This window comes from Pollachius pollachius (assembly GCF_949987615.1).
Source record: "Pollachius pollachius genome assembly, chromosome: 14".
In the NCBI taxonomy this organism is placed as follows: Eukaryota; Metazoa; Chordata; class Actinopteri; order Gadiformes; family Gadidae; genus Pollachius; species Pollachius pollachius.
Window position 1 is genome coordinate 20,787,576 of NC_136947.1, and position 17,178 is coordinate 20,804,753.

Below are 17,178 nucleotides of genomic sequence, written 5' to 3' on the forward strand. Positions count from 1 at the left end.
GTGCTACGATACGATTCAGGGACGATATATTTTAATATTGAACGGTTCGATGCGATTCGATTCAATGTTCTAACGATCCGTTATGAATCACTCTGATAGATAGTTAATATTAGTTTAACGTAAACACATAAATTTTCTATTAATTAAAATAAGCCTTCTGTGAAAGAGACATGCCTACTTTCAAATATATATATGACATAGGGAACATGGAATCCAAGGTTTTTATATTTATTTCTTTATGTGGCATGGGGAAAAAATGGAAGACATTTATAAATGTAGAACTACATGTCTATTTATTTGTTTATTTATTGACTTAATCGCTGTCCTACACAATTTAAAAAAATAGCGAAGCATTTGTCAGAGGCAAGACCCAAAGGACTTCCACTTCCGATTTAAGATTCGCTGGTGCACTGAAATTCGTTTCACCATTTTCGGACATATGGCTGTTATTCGCACACTCACAACTCCAGTTGTTCTCTGCTCGCGAGATGCAAGGCGCGCGCGGAGACGCAGAGCACGCGCATAAACATACACAAACACACACGGATCCGCTCTTTTCCTTAAGTTTCATTTTCTTGATCTGTATAGAAACGGAATGAAATGAGTTGACAATGCTGTCTTGATATCAGGCTAAAGCTCACTCAACCCATTTGCAACGTTTAAATCGGTGCATCGACAGATTCTTGGTCATTTTAAATCGATTCAGGGGCCCATTTATCGATGTATTCGCATCTGTGTTAATCCAACCTGATACCGATATGTATCGGTGAACGGTGAATTGTTACACCCCTAGCTTTTTTTTATCCAAAGGAATCTAAAAGTGCAGTGTAATTACAAACAATTCCTAGATGTGGAGGATTCTAAAAATATCAACTGGACTGATTGTAGCTGTGGAAATGAGAAAACATGATCTGTCACATCTTTTCAACAAGCGTATTGTGTCTCAACACAAAGTACCATCAAAATCCTACAGAAGATCTACACAATGAGTCAAAACAGTTTTCTTTGTGTTGCTATAGTATGTTAACCTGGCCGCTATAGTGGACCAAAGCTAAAAAGGTGCAACAGTCAAACACCGGACACAATACATTGGAAGCTTTGAAGCTATGAGCTGCTCCCCACCTCTCTGATCTCTAATTGTTGGGGTTCTAGGAGCAGCATAGGACTCACAATACCATATTTTGAGTGCTATGACGATATGTAATGCGATTCAGTAAGCATTGCAATTCTATACATTTCTTGATAAAATTGTACATTTTAAAGTGGTAGCACTGGTGCTAGCAAGCAAAAAAATTCAGTAGCACAAAAATAATTTTGGTACCACACATACTATAGTCAAAATAATTATTTTATTCAGATATAACTATATGAACAGAATAGGACGTATATTCAAAAGTAACACAATATGAACAAATTTAACAGTAAAGTGACAATGAACATATTAAATAGTAAAGTGACTATGAGAGCCTTTTTTAAACATCAGCAGCCAGCAGTGGTGAACACATTCAACAAAATTAAGTAATTATTACAAATTTAGCAGCACGATTAACCTTGGTTTTTGCAAAAAAAAAAGCCTCCCGGCAAGCGATGTGTCGCTTTGACAAGTTGTGCTTAGTGACGTTGTCCCTCTTGAAAATAGTGTTCCCTGTAATGTAGGGTGTCTTCCCAGATGTCCTTTCCCCTGCCTCGAGGCAATATTTACAAAACATAGACTTCTTGGATTGGTCGTAGACCAGCCAATTGAAAGTTTTTAACCACTGGGGGTTAAACCTGTACGTTTTCCTGTTGGCCGAGACGGAGTCATGGGTGGAGTCGGCTTCGTCCGAAGGGGCCGGTTCCGTGCATGTGGTCGCCGAGTCAATCTCTTCCATACTTGGATTTCTTTCCATGTTTCCATCTTTATTTGATGAAGAAGAACTTCCGAATACAGAAAAATACCTTTTCATTTTTCTGTTTTGCTTAAGAAGTGAATTTCCTGCGTCCATTACAAAGCCTCTTCCTCAACGTGCGAATGTTCGGGAAATGCAGTTTTTTAGTAGTTGAGCGGAACTGGCGAGCGTATAATTCGAAATACATTTCCCTACATGCATCACTCCCATCATGCTCCCACACACTCGCGCTTAGCAGTGCCATTGAAAGCTGTATAGAAAGACGTATTTTTTTCGGCACGGGTCCTTCTCACCCTTTCCCACCGGTGCGAGTGGACTTGTATTTATCTTCGCACGTTATATATTTTAATAGCAAATGCGATCAAAACTGTCGCACTGTACAGCCCTGTATCCAGGCAACATTGAAGAACCCACACTGAGTAAGGTAGAGTTTGAAAGTATCCAAAAAAAAAAACACTCTCCCTTCAGGCCTCCCTGTAAAGGCCCCTCCCCTAAAACATGTGCTGCTTGGCTACTGCTGGAGATCCAGTCCATGAGAGGGTGTGGTGCGCCTAGCTGGCTAGCTTTAGCAATAGGTCTGCCTAGCTTTGTGGAAGGCTCCGGTCATGCAATGTGATGACAGGCAGAGTGCAAGCAGTTAGGCGGGTAGAAAGACAGGTAGGCCCTCTAATCATTTTATTAAGGCTGAATTAACAAATTTAAAAACATACCGAAAAATGCTTATAGAATAAATAGCTGTCCCTAGCTTTAATGTTTGGGTTTACCGTCCAGGTTCGTGGGCTACAGGTCCGTCCAGGTCTATTGAATTAAGTTGATTGATCTATTGAAAATGTGAATTGACCAGGAGACAAAGACAAAATAATATGTATGATGGCACCATTAACTTGCTTCCACTGAGATAACACATTTTCTAGTCAAACTGACAAATGCAGTATTGGAATACAGCAAAGAATACCCATGCTCACACAAATATATTTTTCCTCCATCCACTAATGCTGATCCCCTCCCCCATGCTGGATGTGTTTGGCTTGTCGGGTCCTGCAGGAGCACTGTCCGCTGGCCTGGGGCAACATCAACCTGTTTGACTACACGCACACACTGGTGGCGGGGAAGATGGCCCTCAACCTGTGGCCTGTTCCCCACGGCCTGGAAGACCTTCTCAACCCCATCGGTGTCACGGGGTCCAACCCCAACAAGGTGAGAGACCAAAATTCTGCTAACTGGGCAAAAGAAAAGACAGGCATTTAAAAATGTTATGCGCACAATTCTATTTTACATCGAACATAGTCACAAAAATAAATGAACTAAACAGCCCAATTACATAAAAGTAATTGAAATATACTGTGACTGCCTGGTGGTCGAAATATTAATTGTTGCCCGCAATCACTCACACATTATTCATTCCTGTAAACTTGTCGCTTTTCGGCGACAATCGCCGTTTTCTTGGTCAATCGGGTCATTCGCAAGTTTTTTTTAGGGGGGGGGGGCTGTCCTTCATATGCATGCCATGCAGGCTAGAATTGCGAAACATTATTGGATAATTCTTATAATTGACATTTCTCTGGGCCAATTGGAATCTCAGCACTTGCTTCAGAATCTTGAAGCACACAGCGCCAACTGAGCTCGGCTTTGGATGAGACGCCTGGCTACCTCGCGAGTCTGATGGAAACTCTTAACGTCGATTTGAAATAGGGGTGTACGGTATAAACGGTATAGAAAGTACACCAGTGTGAGTTTGCGCTACGGTATGGATTTTGACGTTACCGTGTGACCGGTAGACAGTGTTGTGTGTAACACGTAACAAAGTAAGTAACATATTAATACAGTAACCTTACTACTTTTTCATGTAAAAAGTAAAGTTACGCGCAACTACTGAAAATATGGTAACGAAACATAGTTCCTTTTTCAATTTGGCGCAACGTTACTTTTCCCAGGGACAGATTTGACAGCAATACTGCCTTCTCAGACAGTATGCTATTGGGCAAGCACGCTTGCTGCGCGCCTGCGTGCTTGCGCATTAATCCCTTCAGAAGCTCTCATTCCAAACCGTAGCCTACGAGACAGATGCTGGTAGCGTGAAGCTGTCTCTGCATATCAGACATTGCTTCCGCAGGCATTTTCCAAAGCCAGTCCTTACGACAAAAGGCCAACGCCTTCACTGATTACCTGTGTAAGGACATGGTTCCCTTTCAAATTGTCGATAGAAAGGGCTTTAAAGAGATGGTCAAAACACTCAATCCCAGGTAAGCGTTACCTGTGAGCACACACTTCAGCCAAATTGAGATGCCAAAACTATACGGCAAGGTCCACAAGCAAGTGGACTTTCAGAGATGGAAGTAAATTGAGAAAAGATGAAAAAATATATATACCGTATTTCCCGCACTATAACGCGCACCGGATTATAAGGCGCACCTTCAATGAATGACCTATTTTAGAACTTTTTTCATAAACAGGGCGCACCGGATTATAAGGCGCATAGCATAGAAGATACTGCAGTCAAACGTTTGACTGGGGATGCGTTATGCATCCACTAGATGGCGCTGTGCTAATTGTATAGCTCGTCACGCGCAACGCAACTGTGAGGACGAGTTGCTGCATTTAGCAGATATAAAACTGGAACCTTTATGACAAAAAAGTAAAACACAATTACGCAGTTCCAAACCTTAGATTTTTTAAATATCTTGCAAACGTGAATGATACAAAGTAGAGCATCGCACCCTCGAATCTTGTAGTGTGGCCAGTCTTCCGCCCGATTTCCTGGCTCTGTGATCGTATAGTGTGACCTTCCGTGAGTAAGCGCAGTAAAATGCTGTGTGCACTGACTACGATAGCAGTAATGCTGCAAGCGGTGTGGCTTTATCGTAGTCGTAGTGAAACATTTTATTATTATTATTAAATTGTTTTTATTGGTTTTTCATACTGAAACATTTTGACAGAGCGCCGTTTACAACCAGTATGGATCAACCAATTAACCAATTGATCCATATATAAGGCGCTCCGGATTATAAGGCGCACTGTCGTTTTTTGAGAAAATTACCGGCTTTTAAGTGCGCCTTATAGTGCGGAAAATACGGTATTCCGTTTTGCTGCCTTACCAGTATTTTACCCCTTCAGAAGCATTTATATCAAAATTAGAAGGTACAATTAACATACCTTGATATAATACCATTACCGTCTATGCAGCAAATCATACCGTGATATACATTTTAGTCCATTCCGTACAGCCCTAATTGGAAGGAACTATCTTATGTTAAATTCGAGATAAGTCAAGCTTTTTGGAGCAAAACCAACAGCTATTGTTTGCTTGATTCAACTAACGTTAGCTACCGCTTTTTTGATGTGATATAATTGACAATAATATTGTATTTTTAGGATAGAGTCAACGCCGAGTACTGCACGAACATAGACCTTGCATAAAGTTATGCAAGGTCTATGTTCGTGCATCCCAGACTTAACCCCCCCCATGGTTAAGATGGGGATAACACGTCCCCTAACGCTATTCCCCTCTGTTTCAGTCCCATTCAGAATGTGCTGTTTCTGGTGTCCGTAGCTTTAAATTCACATTAACTGCTGCCCAATGCCGACAAATGAGCTGTCAGAGTGAACAGCAGCATGGAGGAGAAAGTGATTGTTGCCGTTTGCGGACTCACGGAGCTCCTGGAACTCTCTAAGTTCCGGAAGTCCTGTGGCATCTCCGCCGCGGGAGTCCGGCAGGAGCTCCGGCAGACTCCCTGCCTTTTTGTACGGAATCTCCCTGCTTCTGAAATGCAAGAACATCTCCGCCCAGCGCTCGTCTGCTGGTCCACAAAAGGGCGTATCTTATTTATGCTCTGATGGAAGGGGGATGGGGAAGTGGGTGGTAATATTCAAATGTGTCTTATATTCCTACGTCAGAGTAAGCGCTTAAGCTGACTGGCTCATCTGGATACTGTAGGCGGGGTACTTTCATCTCGCTCAAAAATTTGCGGACTTATTTCAAAGTTTATATGCGTGTGGCAGCACCAGAGACCCAAAACAACACCTCATATCCCAGAAAAAGTGTTGTTTACATAATATGTCACCTTAACGCCGTGGTATGTGTCTGTATGTAAGGAGCTTATTCTGGGCAGCCTTAGATTTTGGATGTTTGTGTCCGAGAGAGGACGTTCACCTAAAGTCACCTATAGTATAAGGCAGCGCTATACTAACCCTCTATAGGACGCTGCAGTACATCACTGCCCAGATGTTCAGAGATAGGTGATGAATAAGTCTGCATGCGGCCTCCCCCCGGCATCCACTAGTTGATTATCAATAAGCACCTGGGCTGACATGGTCGTTTTTTCATGGCATTTTGAACACACAGGAAACACCTTGTCTGGAGCTGGAGTTTGATCACTTCAGCTGCCCCGTCAAGTTCCCCGACATGGCCTCCATCGAGGAGCACGCTAACTGGAACATATCGAGGGAGCTGGGATACAACTACTGCCACACCAGCCTGGTAAGGGAAACACAGGATTGGGTTGTGAAATTACACATACGGTTTGTGTGTGTATTTGGTTTGTGTGTTTGTGTCTTTGTCTGTCTGTCTGGATCGATGTGTGTGTGTGTGGGTCTGTCAGTTGTTGTATGTCTGCAGGTGTCTTTTTATGCATGTGTGTGTCAGTGGCGGCTGTTGGTTTTCAAAGTGAGGAGGAAGGACTGTGCGCTTCTGAGAGCGGATCTTAGTGACAGGTCCATTAGTCAAATCAGGCCTTCTCTTGATTTGTAAAACTAAAAAAAAAATCTGGGCCTATCATTGGGTTTATTTTTGTCCTCAATGACTGAGGCTATTGGTTGTAATTTGGCTATGTCAGCTACAATTGTTTTAAGAAAAATGAAGACACAAGACCAAAAGTGATGCTATTTAAGATGCATCATGCTCTGAATCATTCACTAACATCCTTTCCACAACATCAAGCAGAACGGTCAGAGTAACAAACAATTAGAAGAACAACAAGAACATTATTTCACAACTATTTACATGGGCTGTAAGCCTTACATTGTTTGAGGCAAATGTGGAAGTTTAATGGATGTTTCAGAATGTTGGTCATGATGTTAAGCCAATTAAGATTGAGGGACTTCATTTATAGATCAAATCAATCCTCCTCGCTGTTTGAGTTGCAAAGATATCAGTGACCTTTTCATACCAAACTGGATCTTTTTTAAGTGATTTCAGAATTATGACGTTGTGGTGACCCGGGTCCATCAGCCCCGCCTCCGAGCAATGAACAGGAGTCTCTGATGCTCAAAAACTGCCACCAAAGGCACGTTTTTTAAATCCGGAACAGAAAAAAAGGGGAATCACCCGTCAATGAAAACTATCACTAAAAAGAGTCTGGATGACATCATCATCCATAGCGCCAGTATTACCTGCCCCCTGGGCTTCCAGGGCCGCTGTGTCGGGGCCGGGTTGCCACACTCCATCACTCTTAGATGAAGCCCCGGGGAGCCTCCGACTGCCCAGAGGCATGCGTCCCGACGGGACAGGGCGTCGGCATTGGCGTGCTCCCGCCCTGGTCGGTGGTCCACTTTGAACCTGTAGTCCTGTAGGGCCAGAAACCACCTTGTCACCCTGGCGTTGGTATCCTTGGCGGTGGCCATCCACTTGAGTGGGGCATGGTCCGTCACCAGGATGAACTCCCGGCCCAGGAGGTAGTACCGCAGCTTGTCTACCGCCCACTTAATGGCCAGGGCTTCCTTCTCCACGGTAGAGTAGTTTCTTTCGTTTGGAAGGAGTTTCCTACTGATGTATGTTACTGGGTGTTCCTCCGGGCCCCGGACCTGTGATAGGACCGCTCCGATGCCCACCTCTGAGGCGTCGGAGTGGACTATAAGGGGCAGAGTAAAGTCAGGTGTTAGTAGGATTGGCTCGGAGCAGAGGGCTCGTCTAAGGAGACTGAATACCCCCTCTGCTGCCTCCGACCAACTAACGCGGTCCGGCAGGGCCTTCCGGGTCAGGTCATGTAGGGGGCTTTCCAGGGTGGCGAAACTGGGAATGAATCTTTGGTAATATCCTACCAGACCGAGGAAGGACTTGACCTGCTTCTTGGTGGTGGGGCGGGGCCAGTCCAGGATGGTCTTCACCTTGTCCTCCTGGGGTCGGACGTTCCCGCGTCCGACTCTGTATCCCAGGTAGGAGGCCTCCTCCAAGCCCAGGTGGCACTTGGTTGGGTTGGCGGTCAGACTCGCCTTCCTCAGCTCCCGCAGGACCGCTCGCAGGTGTCTCAGGTGGATGTCCCAGCTGGCGCTATGGATGATGATGTCATCTATGTAGGCGGCGGCGTAGGCCTGGTGTGGTCGCAGGAGCTGGTCCATCATGCGCTGGAAGGTGGCCGGGGCTCCATGTACCCCGAGGGGGAGCACTGTATACTGGTATAATCCCCCGGGGGTTGCGAACGCCGTTTTCTCCCGGGCGGTCTTGCTGAGGGGAACCTGCCAATATCCCTTGGTAAGGTCGAGGGTGGTGAGGTAACGAGCGGGCCCGAGCCGCTCTTTGAGTTCGTCGACCCGTGGCATTGGGTACGCGTCAAACTCCGAGACTTCGTTCAGTCTCCTGAAGTCGTTGCAGAATCGGAATGATCCATCTGGCTTCGGGACCAGAACGACTGGGCTGGACCAGGCGCTGTGCGATTCCTCGATCACCCGGAGCTGGAGCATTTTCTCGACCTCCGCCCGTATGGCGACCCAACGGGCCTCTGGAACCCGGTACGCACCCGGTAGTTCACCTCCCCCACGCGGTCGACCACCTCATACGGTCCCTGCCACTTGGCCAGGAACTTGCATTTGGCAGTAGGGATGAGGACCAGGACCCACTCACCGGGTTGGAAGAGACGCAGCTGGGCCCCGCGGTTGTAGGTCCGGGCCTGGGCCTGCTGTGCCTTGTGCAGATGCTCCCGTACTATGGGCCAGACCTGCGCCATTCTCTCTCGTACCTGTTCAACATGGTCCACTAGGGTACGATAGGGGGAGGGCCGGCTCTCCCAAGCCTCTTTAGCCAGATCTAGGAGTCCCCTTGGCCGCCGACCGTATAACAGTTCGAAGGGGGAGAATCCGGTGGAGGCCTGGGGTACCTCCTGCACCGCGAAGAGTACATGAGGGAGGAGCTGGTCCCAGTTCTTCCCGTCCGTCTCCATGGCCTTCTTTAGCATGTGCTTAAGGGTTTTGTTAAACCTTTCCACCAGCCCGTCCGTCTGGGGGTGGTACACTGAAGTCCTCAGCTGCTTCACCTGTAGAAGGCTGAGAAGCTCTTTTAGCACACACGACATAAAACATGACCCTTGGTCCGTTAAAATCTCCCGTGCTATCCCCACCCGACTAAAAAGCATCATTAGCTCCCGGGCTACTGCCTTAGCGGTTGCGGCGCGGAGGGGTAGGGCTTCCGGGTACCGGGTGGCATAGTCCACCATGACTAGAATATAACGATGCCCTCGGCTGGTCTTGGGGAGAGGGCCCACAATGTCTAGAGCCAGCCGGTCAAAGGGTACCTCTATAATAGGCATCGGTATCAACAGACTCCGTGTCGAGGGTCTCGGGGCCGTTCGCTGGCACTCCGGGCACGCCTGGCAGTACTCGGTAACATACTTCTTTATCCCGGGCCAGTAGAACCTGTCTAGGATCCGTTCCCTAGTCTTGTCCATGCCTAAGTGTGCCCCTAGGACGTGTGTGTGGGCCATGAAGAGGACCTTACTGGTATACGGGCGAGGTACCACCAGCTGCTCTATTATTACTCCCCCCTTCTCGGTTACCCTATACAGAAGGCCTGACTTGGTGCAGAAATGTGGGTGAGGTAGGGTACTCACCGAGTCCCTGGCGTGACCGTCGTGGGCGAAAACGTGGCTCCAGGCGTGCTTCAGGCTGTCGTCCTGCAGCTGGGCAGTGGCGAACTGTCCGGGGCGAGCCGACGCTCTCTGGGTTGGGGAGAAGTCCGAGAGCTCCATGAGGGGGGAACTCTCCGTCTCCCCTAACCCAGCCGGCTGCTCCGACACGGTCAGTGTGTCGGGGGTCCCCGGCGGGTCCAGGCGAGGAGTCTCGCCTATCCGGCGGCCTGGCGTGCCTGGTGGGTCGGGGCCATCTCCCCCGGTGACGTCTCCCTCTCCCGACGTCTCGGCCGGGGAGGAGTGCGGCGCCCGGGCTCCATAGGTGTGTCGAACCTGTTGTCGGCGTGGCCTTGGCTGCGGACGGGGCGGTCTGGGTCCTGGCTCCGCGTTCCATAGTCGGTGGAAGATGGGGCAGTCTCTCCCGATTAATAGGGGCACGGGGAGGTCGGGTACGATCCCGGCCCTTACGGTGAAGGCCCCTCGGGGGGTCCGCACGACCACATGGCACGTGTCATAGGTGCGGGTGGCCCCATGTACGCAGGCGACCTCCATCGGCTCCCCCGTCCTTCCGACGGCTAGGTCGGGTCGCAGGAGGGTGACGACACTCCCCGTGTCAATGAGGGCCTGAGTGTCCTTGTCGCCCACCCGAGCCGGGAGGTTCGGTGCTCCGGCCTCCTGATGTGCCCAACAGGTGGTGAGTAGGCATGGTCCTGGCCGGCCGAGGGCATAGACTCGTCCCGGTTCTCCGGGCAATGGCGAGCAAAGTGTCCTGTCTGGCCGCAGATATAACACCGCCATGCCTTGCTTCCTGCGATGGGGTCGGCGGTCTCGGCTGATCTATCCGTCGAGGGGGTTCCGGTCCCCGTCGGTCCCTACGGGTCTCGTACGGGCGGGGCTGTGGCCGGACGGCGCTGCTCAGCTGTCAGGCCATCTGCCAGTTCTCCAGCTGGCGGATCAGCTCATCCATCGTGTTCGGGTGGTTGGTGGCGAGGGTTCTCTGGGCTTCCGGTGGTAGCTGGCAGATGGTGTTGTCCAGTAACACCCGATCGAACGTGCTGGGGCCATCGTTTCCCGCTAGCCATCTCCTGATGAGCCGAGCGTGCTGAGCGACCTGGGACCTCACGGCGCCCTTGGGGTCGAACCGCCAGTTGTGGAACCGTTGGGCCCGGGCCGCTAGGCTATGTCCATAGTACGCCAGGACCGCCTGCTTGAGGGTCTGGTACTGACCCGCCTGTTCTGGGGACAAGTCCTGGCTCGCCTGCTGTGCTGGTCCCGTGAGGAAGGGGGTCACGATGTGGGCCCACTGGTCCTCCGGCCAACTTTCTGTCTGAGCCGTCCTCTCGAAAATCTCCAGGTACGCCTCCACATCGTCCTCTGGTCCTAATTTGGTTAGGCGGCTGGTGGGCGCCGAGATCGGAGAAACCTCGGAGGAGCGCATTTCCAGCCGTCTAACGGCCTGCCGGAGGAGGGCCCTTTCCTCTGCGGCGTCTCCCAGGGCGGCGGCCGCAGCTGCGGCTCCGTCTGGGTTCTGCATGTTCCCGAGAAATTAGTAGGGAAAAAAACCCGGTTGCGCGGCCGGATTGTCTGCCTTCTCCACCATATGTGGTGACCCGAGTCTATCAGCCCCGCCTCCGAGCAATGAACAGGAGTCTCTGATGCTCACAAACTGCCACCAAAGGCACGTTTATTAAATCCGGATCAGAAAAAAAGGGGAATCACCCGTCAATGAAAACTATAACTAAAAAGAGTCTGGGCTCCGTGAGCCACTGGGGACGCTGTGGTCGTCTCTCACGCGCTGTCCCGGTATCCCGTTGAGGAGGTCCCTCCGTGTAGTCCCGTGGTCTCCTCTAGACCAGGTGCTGGGGTAAAGGTCCGTCCGGGTAAGGAGTCTCGGTCCGCTCTCTGCTCCTGCATGGGTCACATACCTCCTTCCTCTAGACAACGTCTCTACTCTGGTTATAAACCCTCTCCTGTGCCTGATTGGCCTCCTTCGCAGGTGTCTCCCGTTTGCATTGATTGGGGCTGCTCCAATGCAGTCCTTGGCTCCCTCTGGGGGAAAAGGGTGGTAGACTGCCTGTATTACCTGCCCCCTGGGCTTCCAGGGCCGCTGTGTCGGGGCCGGGTTGCCACAACGTGTGTAGCTCCAAGTTTTCAGCACCCTTTCAGACGGCTTGGTAGCCCAACAGAGGGGTGCTGAAAAATAGGTAGGCTCAGTGCGTTCATTTCGGGACCTTGCCTAACTTTTGGTGGTGGAAACAAGAATATAAGTGAACCGAGCCGCACCGAAGCGCACCGCTCGGTTGAAACGGCAATATAAGCGAACAGAGCCACACCGTACCGCAAAAAACATTACTGCACCGCTTGGTGGAAATGAGGCATGTGACTGAGCAGGTTTGTTGGTTCTCGTAGCCTAGACTTGAGGGGATAACCCCTCCCTCCGGCTGCTCCACAGCCTTATTGGTTCATAGCGCTGCCAGGGCTCCTTCTTATTGGTTCATAGTGCAGCCAGGGCTCCAGCCTATTCATGAATAGATTTTGGCGTGATTCAGACACCTTAGCTGGTCACTCCCACTCAGAGGAGGAATTTGCTCTCTCCCATTGAACCCCATGTTATTCCCCAGCCGCCAACACTGCCGGGGAAATGAATGGGAGTCAGTGAAGGCCGAGGAAGGAATGTCCTCAAGCAGTGATTTTCAATAGGCGATAGGGGGTGCTAATGTCCCTTTACACAGGGAAACAAACATTACATATACAAAGGCATTAGAGTAGTCATATTTAAGGGCATTAATTCATTAGTAGTCTGGGCAATCTACATTTTTTTTATTCTCAACAATGTTAAGGAGGATCTTCCTCCCTCTGCTCACTGGAGAAGCCTCCACTGGTGTGTGTGTGTGTGTGTGTGTGTCAGTGGTTGTATTTCTGCGTGTTTCTCTTTAGGTGTGTGTGTGTGTGTGTGTGTGTGTGTGTGTGTGTGTGTGTGTGTGTGTGTGTGTGTGTGTGTGTGTGTGTGTGTGTGTGTGTGTGTGTGTCAGTGGTTGTATGTGCGTGTTTCTCTTAAGGCGTGTGTGTGTGTGTGTCTCTAGGCGTGTGTGTGTGTGTCTCTAGGCGTGTGTGTGTGTGTCTCTAGGCATCTGTGTGCGTATGTCTCTAGCCGTGTGTGTGTGCGTGTGTCTCTAGCCGTGTGTGTGTGCGTGTGTCTCTCTAGGCTTGTGTGTGTGTCAGTGGTTGAATGTCTGTGTGTGTGTGTGTCTGCGCATGTCTGTGTCAGCATTTGTGTAAGTATAAGTGGGTGTAGATGGGCCGGTGTTCTGGCAGTACAACAGCACAGTGTCAGAATGTGATCAGCGGATCTAATCCTAGGGACTTCTATTGTGCCCAGAGTAACAGGTTGGCGCGTGACAACCCCCTGACTGACAGCGACAACGAGCAGCTCCACTTGGTCTGTAGCAGGGACCCCCTCTCTGAAATCACAGAGCAGGAAAAAGATTTCCTCTGGAGGCACAGGTGAGGCTGTGTGTTTTCTCTCTGATTCCATTATTAAGTAGCGAGAAGCTCTCCAAACCTAACCTGTGCAATATGCTGTTACTATATTTATGCATATGATATGAATTATTAAACATTTGGGTTTGTTTTTAGACATTACTGCTTCAACATACCAGACATCCTTCCCAAGCTCCTATTGGCGGTGAAATGGAACTCCAGAGATGAGTCCGCACAGGTACGCTGTGTTCGCACTTCCAAACGCTGACGGGCTCTTATTTTGAAGGGCATCACATGGGTAACCGGTTCGGCCTGTGGCCTTGTTCGTCAGATTAATGCAACTCTAGAGATTTTTTACAGAGATAACGCTGGGACAAATGTGCTTTGGAGTGCATTTTAGGATGTTGGAAAAGTAAATAAATACAACTGTTACGTCCCCCGCCAGGGAAAAGGGTGGCAACATAAAACCAGATGTCTTTAGTTAACTTAAAGTTGTTTATTTAACCCGGATCTTGGGGTAATCAACTAAACACAAACAGAGGAGGCAAAACTACAAAAGGAAAAAGGCCATTGGGTGCTGTCCAAATCAAAGAAATGAATATAACCAAAGAAAAGCTCCGCAAAATACACGAGTGGAACAGCACCCCTGCGCCTAGTGTTTCTAAACAAAGGTGTAACTGTGTGTCGGTATTCGATAACTTCTAACAAACTTACCCTGGCCCAGTTCCCAGGTAGCTAACAAGAGCCTCGATCAAGTACAAAATAAGCATTTGAAGACATAAGTGGCAAGCTGCAAATCCGAGACAAGCTGCCGCAAATGTTGAGCTCGCCCGTCTTTTGTCTTCCTCGGATCCTCGGCTTTCCGATGCAGCAACCAATCACGTCCGGGGAAAGCCACATCAAAATTAACATAATGGTAAACAAATCACATGCGGGGAAAAACACATGGTCAGTTGCATGGCCATTGACAAACAGAGGATTTTACCCATGAGGGCGGGGCGTCGGTCCGCAACCGTATCAACAACGTAAAGGGAAGTCAAAGTACTGTTTGTTTTGGTGGGGGTGGGGCGCATTTCCATGTGTGCTGAAGGGCTTGTTTCCCCTCCCAGATGTACTGCCTGCTGAAGGACTGGCCGGCCATTAAGCCTGAGCAGGCAATGGAGCTGCTGGACTGCAACTTCCCTGACCCCAAGATCAGGGAGTTTGCGGTGAAGTGCCTTGAGAAGTACCTGACCGATGACCGGCTGTCCCAGTACCTCATCCAGCTGGTGCAGGTGTGTGTACTGTGTAGCATACTGGGAGGGTCTAGGGTCTGGTTTAGGGACTCTACTGGAGAACCATTAGTATTGGTATGATTCTCAGTCTTGCGTGTAGGCATCCCAAGGTCATGATTGACTTGTATCTTAATAAGTAAATAAGCTGTAAATTGTTTTGGATGAAATTGTCGAAATAAATACTTTATAGATGCTATCCAATGTGACTGTTTGAATCCGGTCATCTGATTGGATTTACAAAACGTTCGCTTTTGTCTCTTTCTAAGTGTGTGTAAGCAAACATTTATGTAATAGGATTTATATAACGCTTACTAGGTGTTGTTAATTTTAACAAGTAAACAATGATCTTGTGTGTCTGGTCTCTAGGTTCTGAAGTACGAGCAGTACCTGGACAACCCGCTGGCCCGGTTCCTCCTGAAAAAAGCCCTGACCAATCAGCGTATAGGACACTTCTTCTTCTGGCATTTGAAGTGAGGAATCAGGAAGCTGTTGAGCCAATAGCTCATGTGATCTCGTGGACCTCGCCTCACTTCACATCGACCCGTTCATTTAATAGAATGGAAATGTTTATTAGTCTGTGTTTGACACACCAGTGTAATTACTCTTATTTGACAACACAAAAACAACACTATACATAAGAAAATACGCCCTCCCTCGCTATCTCTCACATGCCCCTATTCTTTCTCTGTGTTCCTCGCCTGACCAGGTCAGAGATGCACAACAAGACGGTGAGCCAGCGGTTCGGCCTGCTGCTGGAGTCCTACTGCCGGGCATGCGGTATGTACCTGAAGCACCTGAGCAGACAGGTGGAGGCGATGGAGAAGCTCATCAACCTCACAGACCTTCTCAAGCAGGAGAAGAAGGATGAAGCCCAGAAGGTAAGGGACTAAAAAGGTACCTAGCCCTAACCCTAAAGAGATGAAGGCGTGGACACACACGCTCTCGCCTCGGTTCACAGCATCCCTCCTGTGTTTCAGCGACTCACTTAATTCATTAATTTACTATATTTAATAATAAACAGCAGCCCACTTTGAAAGAGGAGTGAGTGACAGTGGGGTATAGAAATGTGCTGACAGCCGCCCGAGCGGTCTTGTCGGCACCTCATATCGGATCTCAGCGCGCTGGATAAATGGTTGTTGGGATGTTTTTTCTTTTGTTTGGCTGAGGAAACGATGATGAAAGAAAGTTTCTTTGCTGCCAGAAGACAAAACTGCAGAGAAGTGTGAAAACCGTAACTAATAACGTTTGAGACGCACCCTGGCACGCTCCCATGCCTACACACTGTCTGCCAAGAGCTGTTGGAACACACACGGGGAGGTGCTGCAACGAAACGGCGTGTTAAATCACCTGACAAGCCTTTTTTAATGCGACACTTATTATAAAGGATAGATTTAATCATTTTGTTTTTTATATCTCTGTGCTCTTGCCAGGTCCAAATGAAGTTCCTGGTGGAGCACATGAGGAGGCCCGACTACATGGACGCCCTGCAGAGCTTCACCTCGCCCCTCAACCCCGCCCACCAGCTGGGAAACCTCCGGTAGGAAGCCTAGCGCTACGGCTAGGAAGCAGCCTAGCTCTCAAGCTAGTAAATAGGCAAGCTCTCATGCTAGTATGAGGTCAAGCTCTCAGGCTAGAAGGTAGCTCTCTCGCTAGCTCCCACGCTAATATGTAGCCTAGCTCCCATGACTAGTACGTAGATTATTTCTCATGCTAGTACGTAGATATGCTCGGGTAGGCTACTTCTAGGCTATCTCACACTAGAAGATTAGCTTTCCCTGTTCCATAGGCTAGTGAAAAAAGCTAGTTCTCAAAGTATGTTGCTATATAGCTTTCCTTGTTATAGAATAGTATGTAAGCAAGCTCTTGCATAACCCTCAACCTAGTACTAAAGCTATATCTAACGCTAGTATGTTGCCTAGCTCTCACGCTAGTATGTAGGCTGGTCCAATGTTGTTGAGCGTGATAGCTTTCAGTGTTTCCCCCAGCACTGTATGGTTAAGGCGGCCTTAGCAACAATAGGGCCCCGCCTTGACTACCAATGTATTAAAAAAATATAGAGATATATATATTATATATATCTATGTATTTTTATAGATATATATTTTATAATCAAGCATTAACAAAACTCTCGTAGGGAAAGAAAACATACTTCCATCAAGTACCAAAAATGAAGATAAATAATGCATCGGTAATACTGTTCTAAACAATAATCGTGCCATAAAGCTTTTTGAATGGAATTGAAACGGCGGCACCAGGTGGTTGTATATACTATTGCGAACTGAAACCCTCACCGAAGACCGCAGGGCCATTAGGCAACCCCCCTTTTTTTTTTCCTAGTCCATTGTGCTTTGCTTTTGTTTGCTTATTGGTTTTGAATGTGTTCTATTGTAGGCTAGAGGAATGCAGGATGATGTCTTCTGCCAAGCGACCTCTGTGGCTGAACTGGGAGAACCCTGACATGATGTCTGAGCTCCTCTTCCAGAGCAATGAAATCATCTTCAAGAACGGAGATGGTGAGCTCACGACGCCGCCCTCTCCCCACTCCCCCATGTCCTTCCTTCATTATTGCCTATTTTCCCGGCAGTCTCATCTCTCCTTGTCTCATATTGTGACGTGCACACAGTATAGTTGTATAGCGTAATGCATGAGCAGGGCTTATTTATACAACACCACTTCCCTCTGTGGTCCTTAACCCTGACA

At 48.6% G+C, this 17,178-nt stretch overlaps 1 protein-coding gene across 1 annotated transcript in view; it reads left to right on the top strand.

Moving 5' to 3' along the window:
• LOC307086162 (phosphatidylinositol 4,5-bisphosphate 3-kinase catalytic subunit alpha isoform) overlaps positions 1–17,178 on the top strand; it is a 50,756-nt gene that overhangs the window by 21,222 nt on the left and 12,356 nt on the right. Inside the window, exons 8-16 of the mRNA XM_079751268.1 lie at positions 2,934–3,086; positions 6,232–6,366; positions 13,104–13,228; positions 13,361–13,442; positions 14,314–14,478; positions 14,845–14,948; positions 15,185–15,356; positions 15,909–16,015; positions 16,870–16,991. Coding sequence (XP_079607394.1) covers positions 2,934–3,086; positions 6,232–6,366; positions 13,104–13,228; positions 13,361–13,442; positions 14,314–14,478; positions 14,845–14,948; positions 15,185–15,356; positions 15,909–16,015; positions 16,870–16,991 — 1,165 coding nt within the window. The remainder of the gene's footprint in view (positions 1–2,933; positions 3,087–6,231; positions 6,367–13,103; positions 13,229–13,360; positions 13,443–14,313; positions 14,479–14,844; positions 14,949–15,184; positions 15,357–15,908; positions 16,016–16,869; positions 16,992–17,178) is intronic.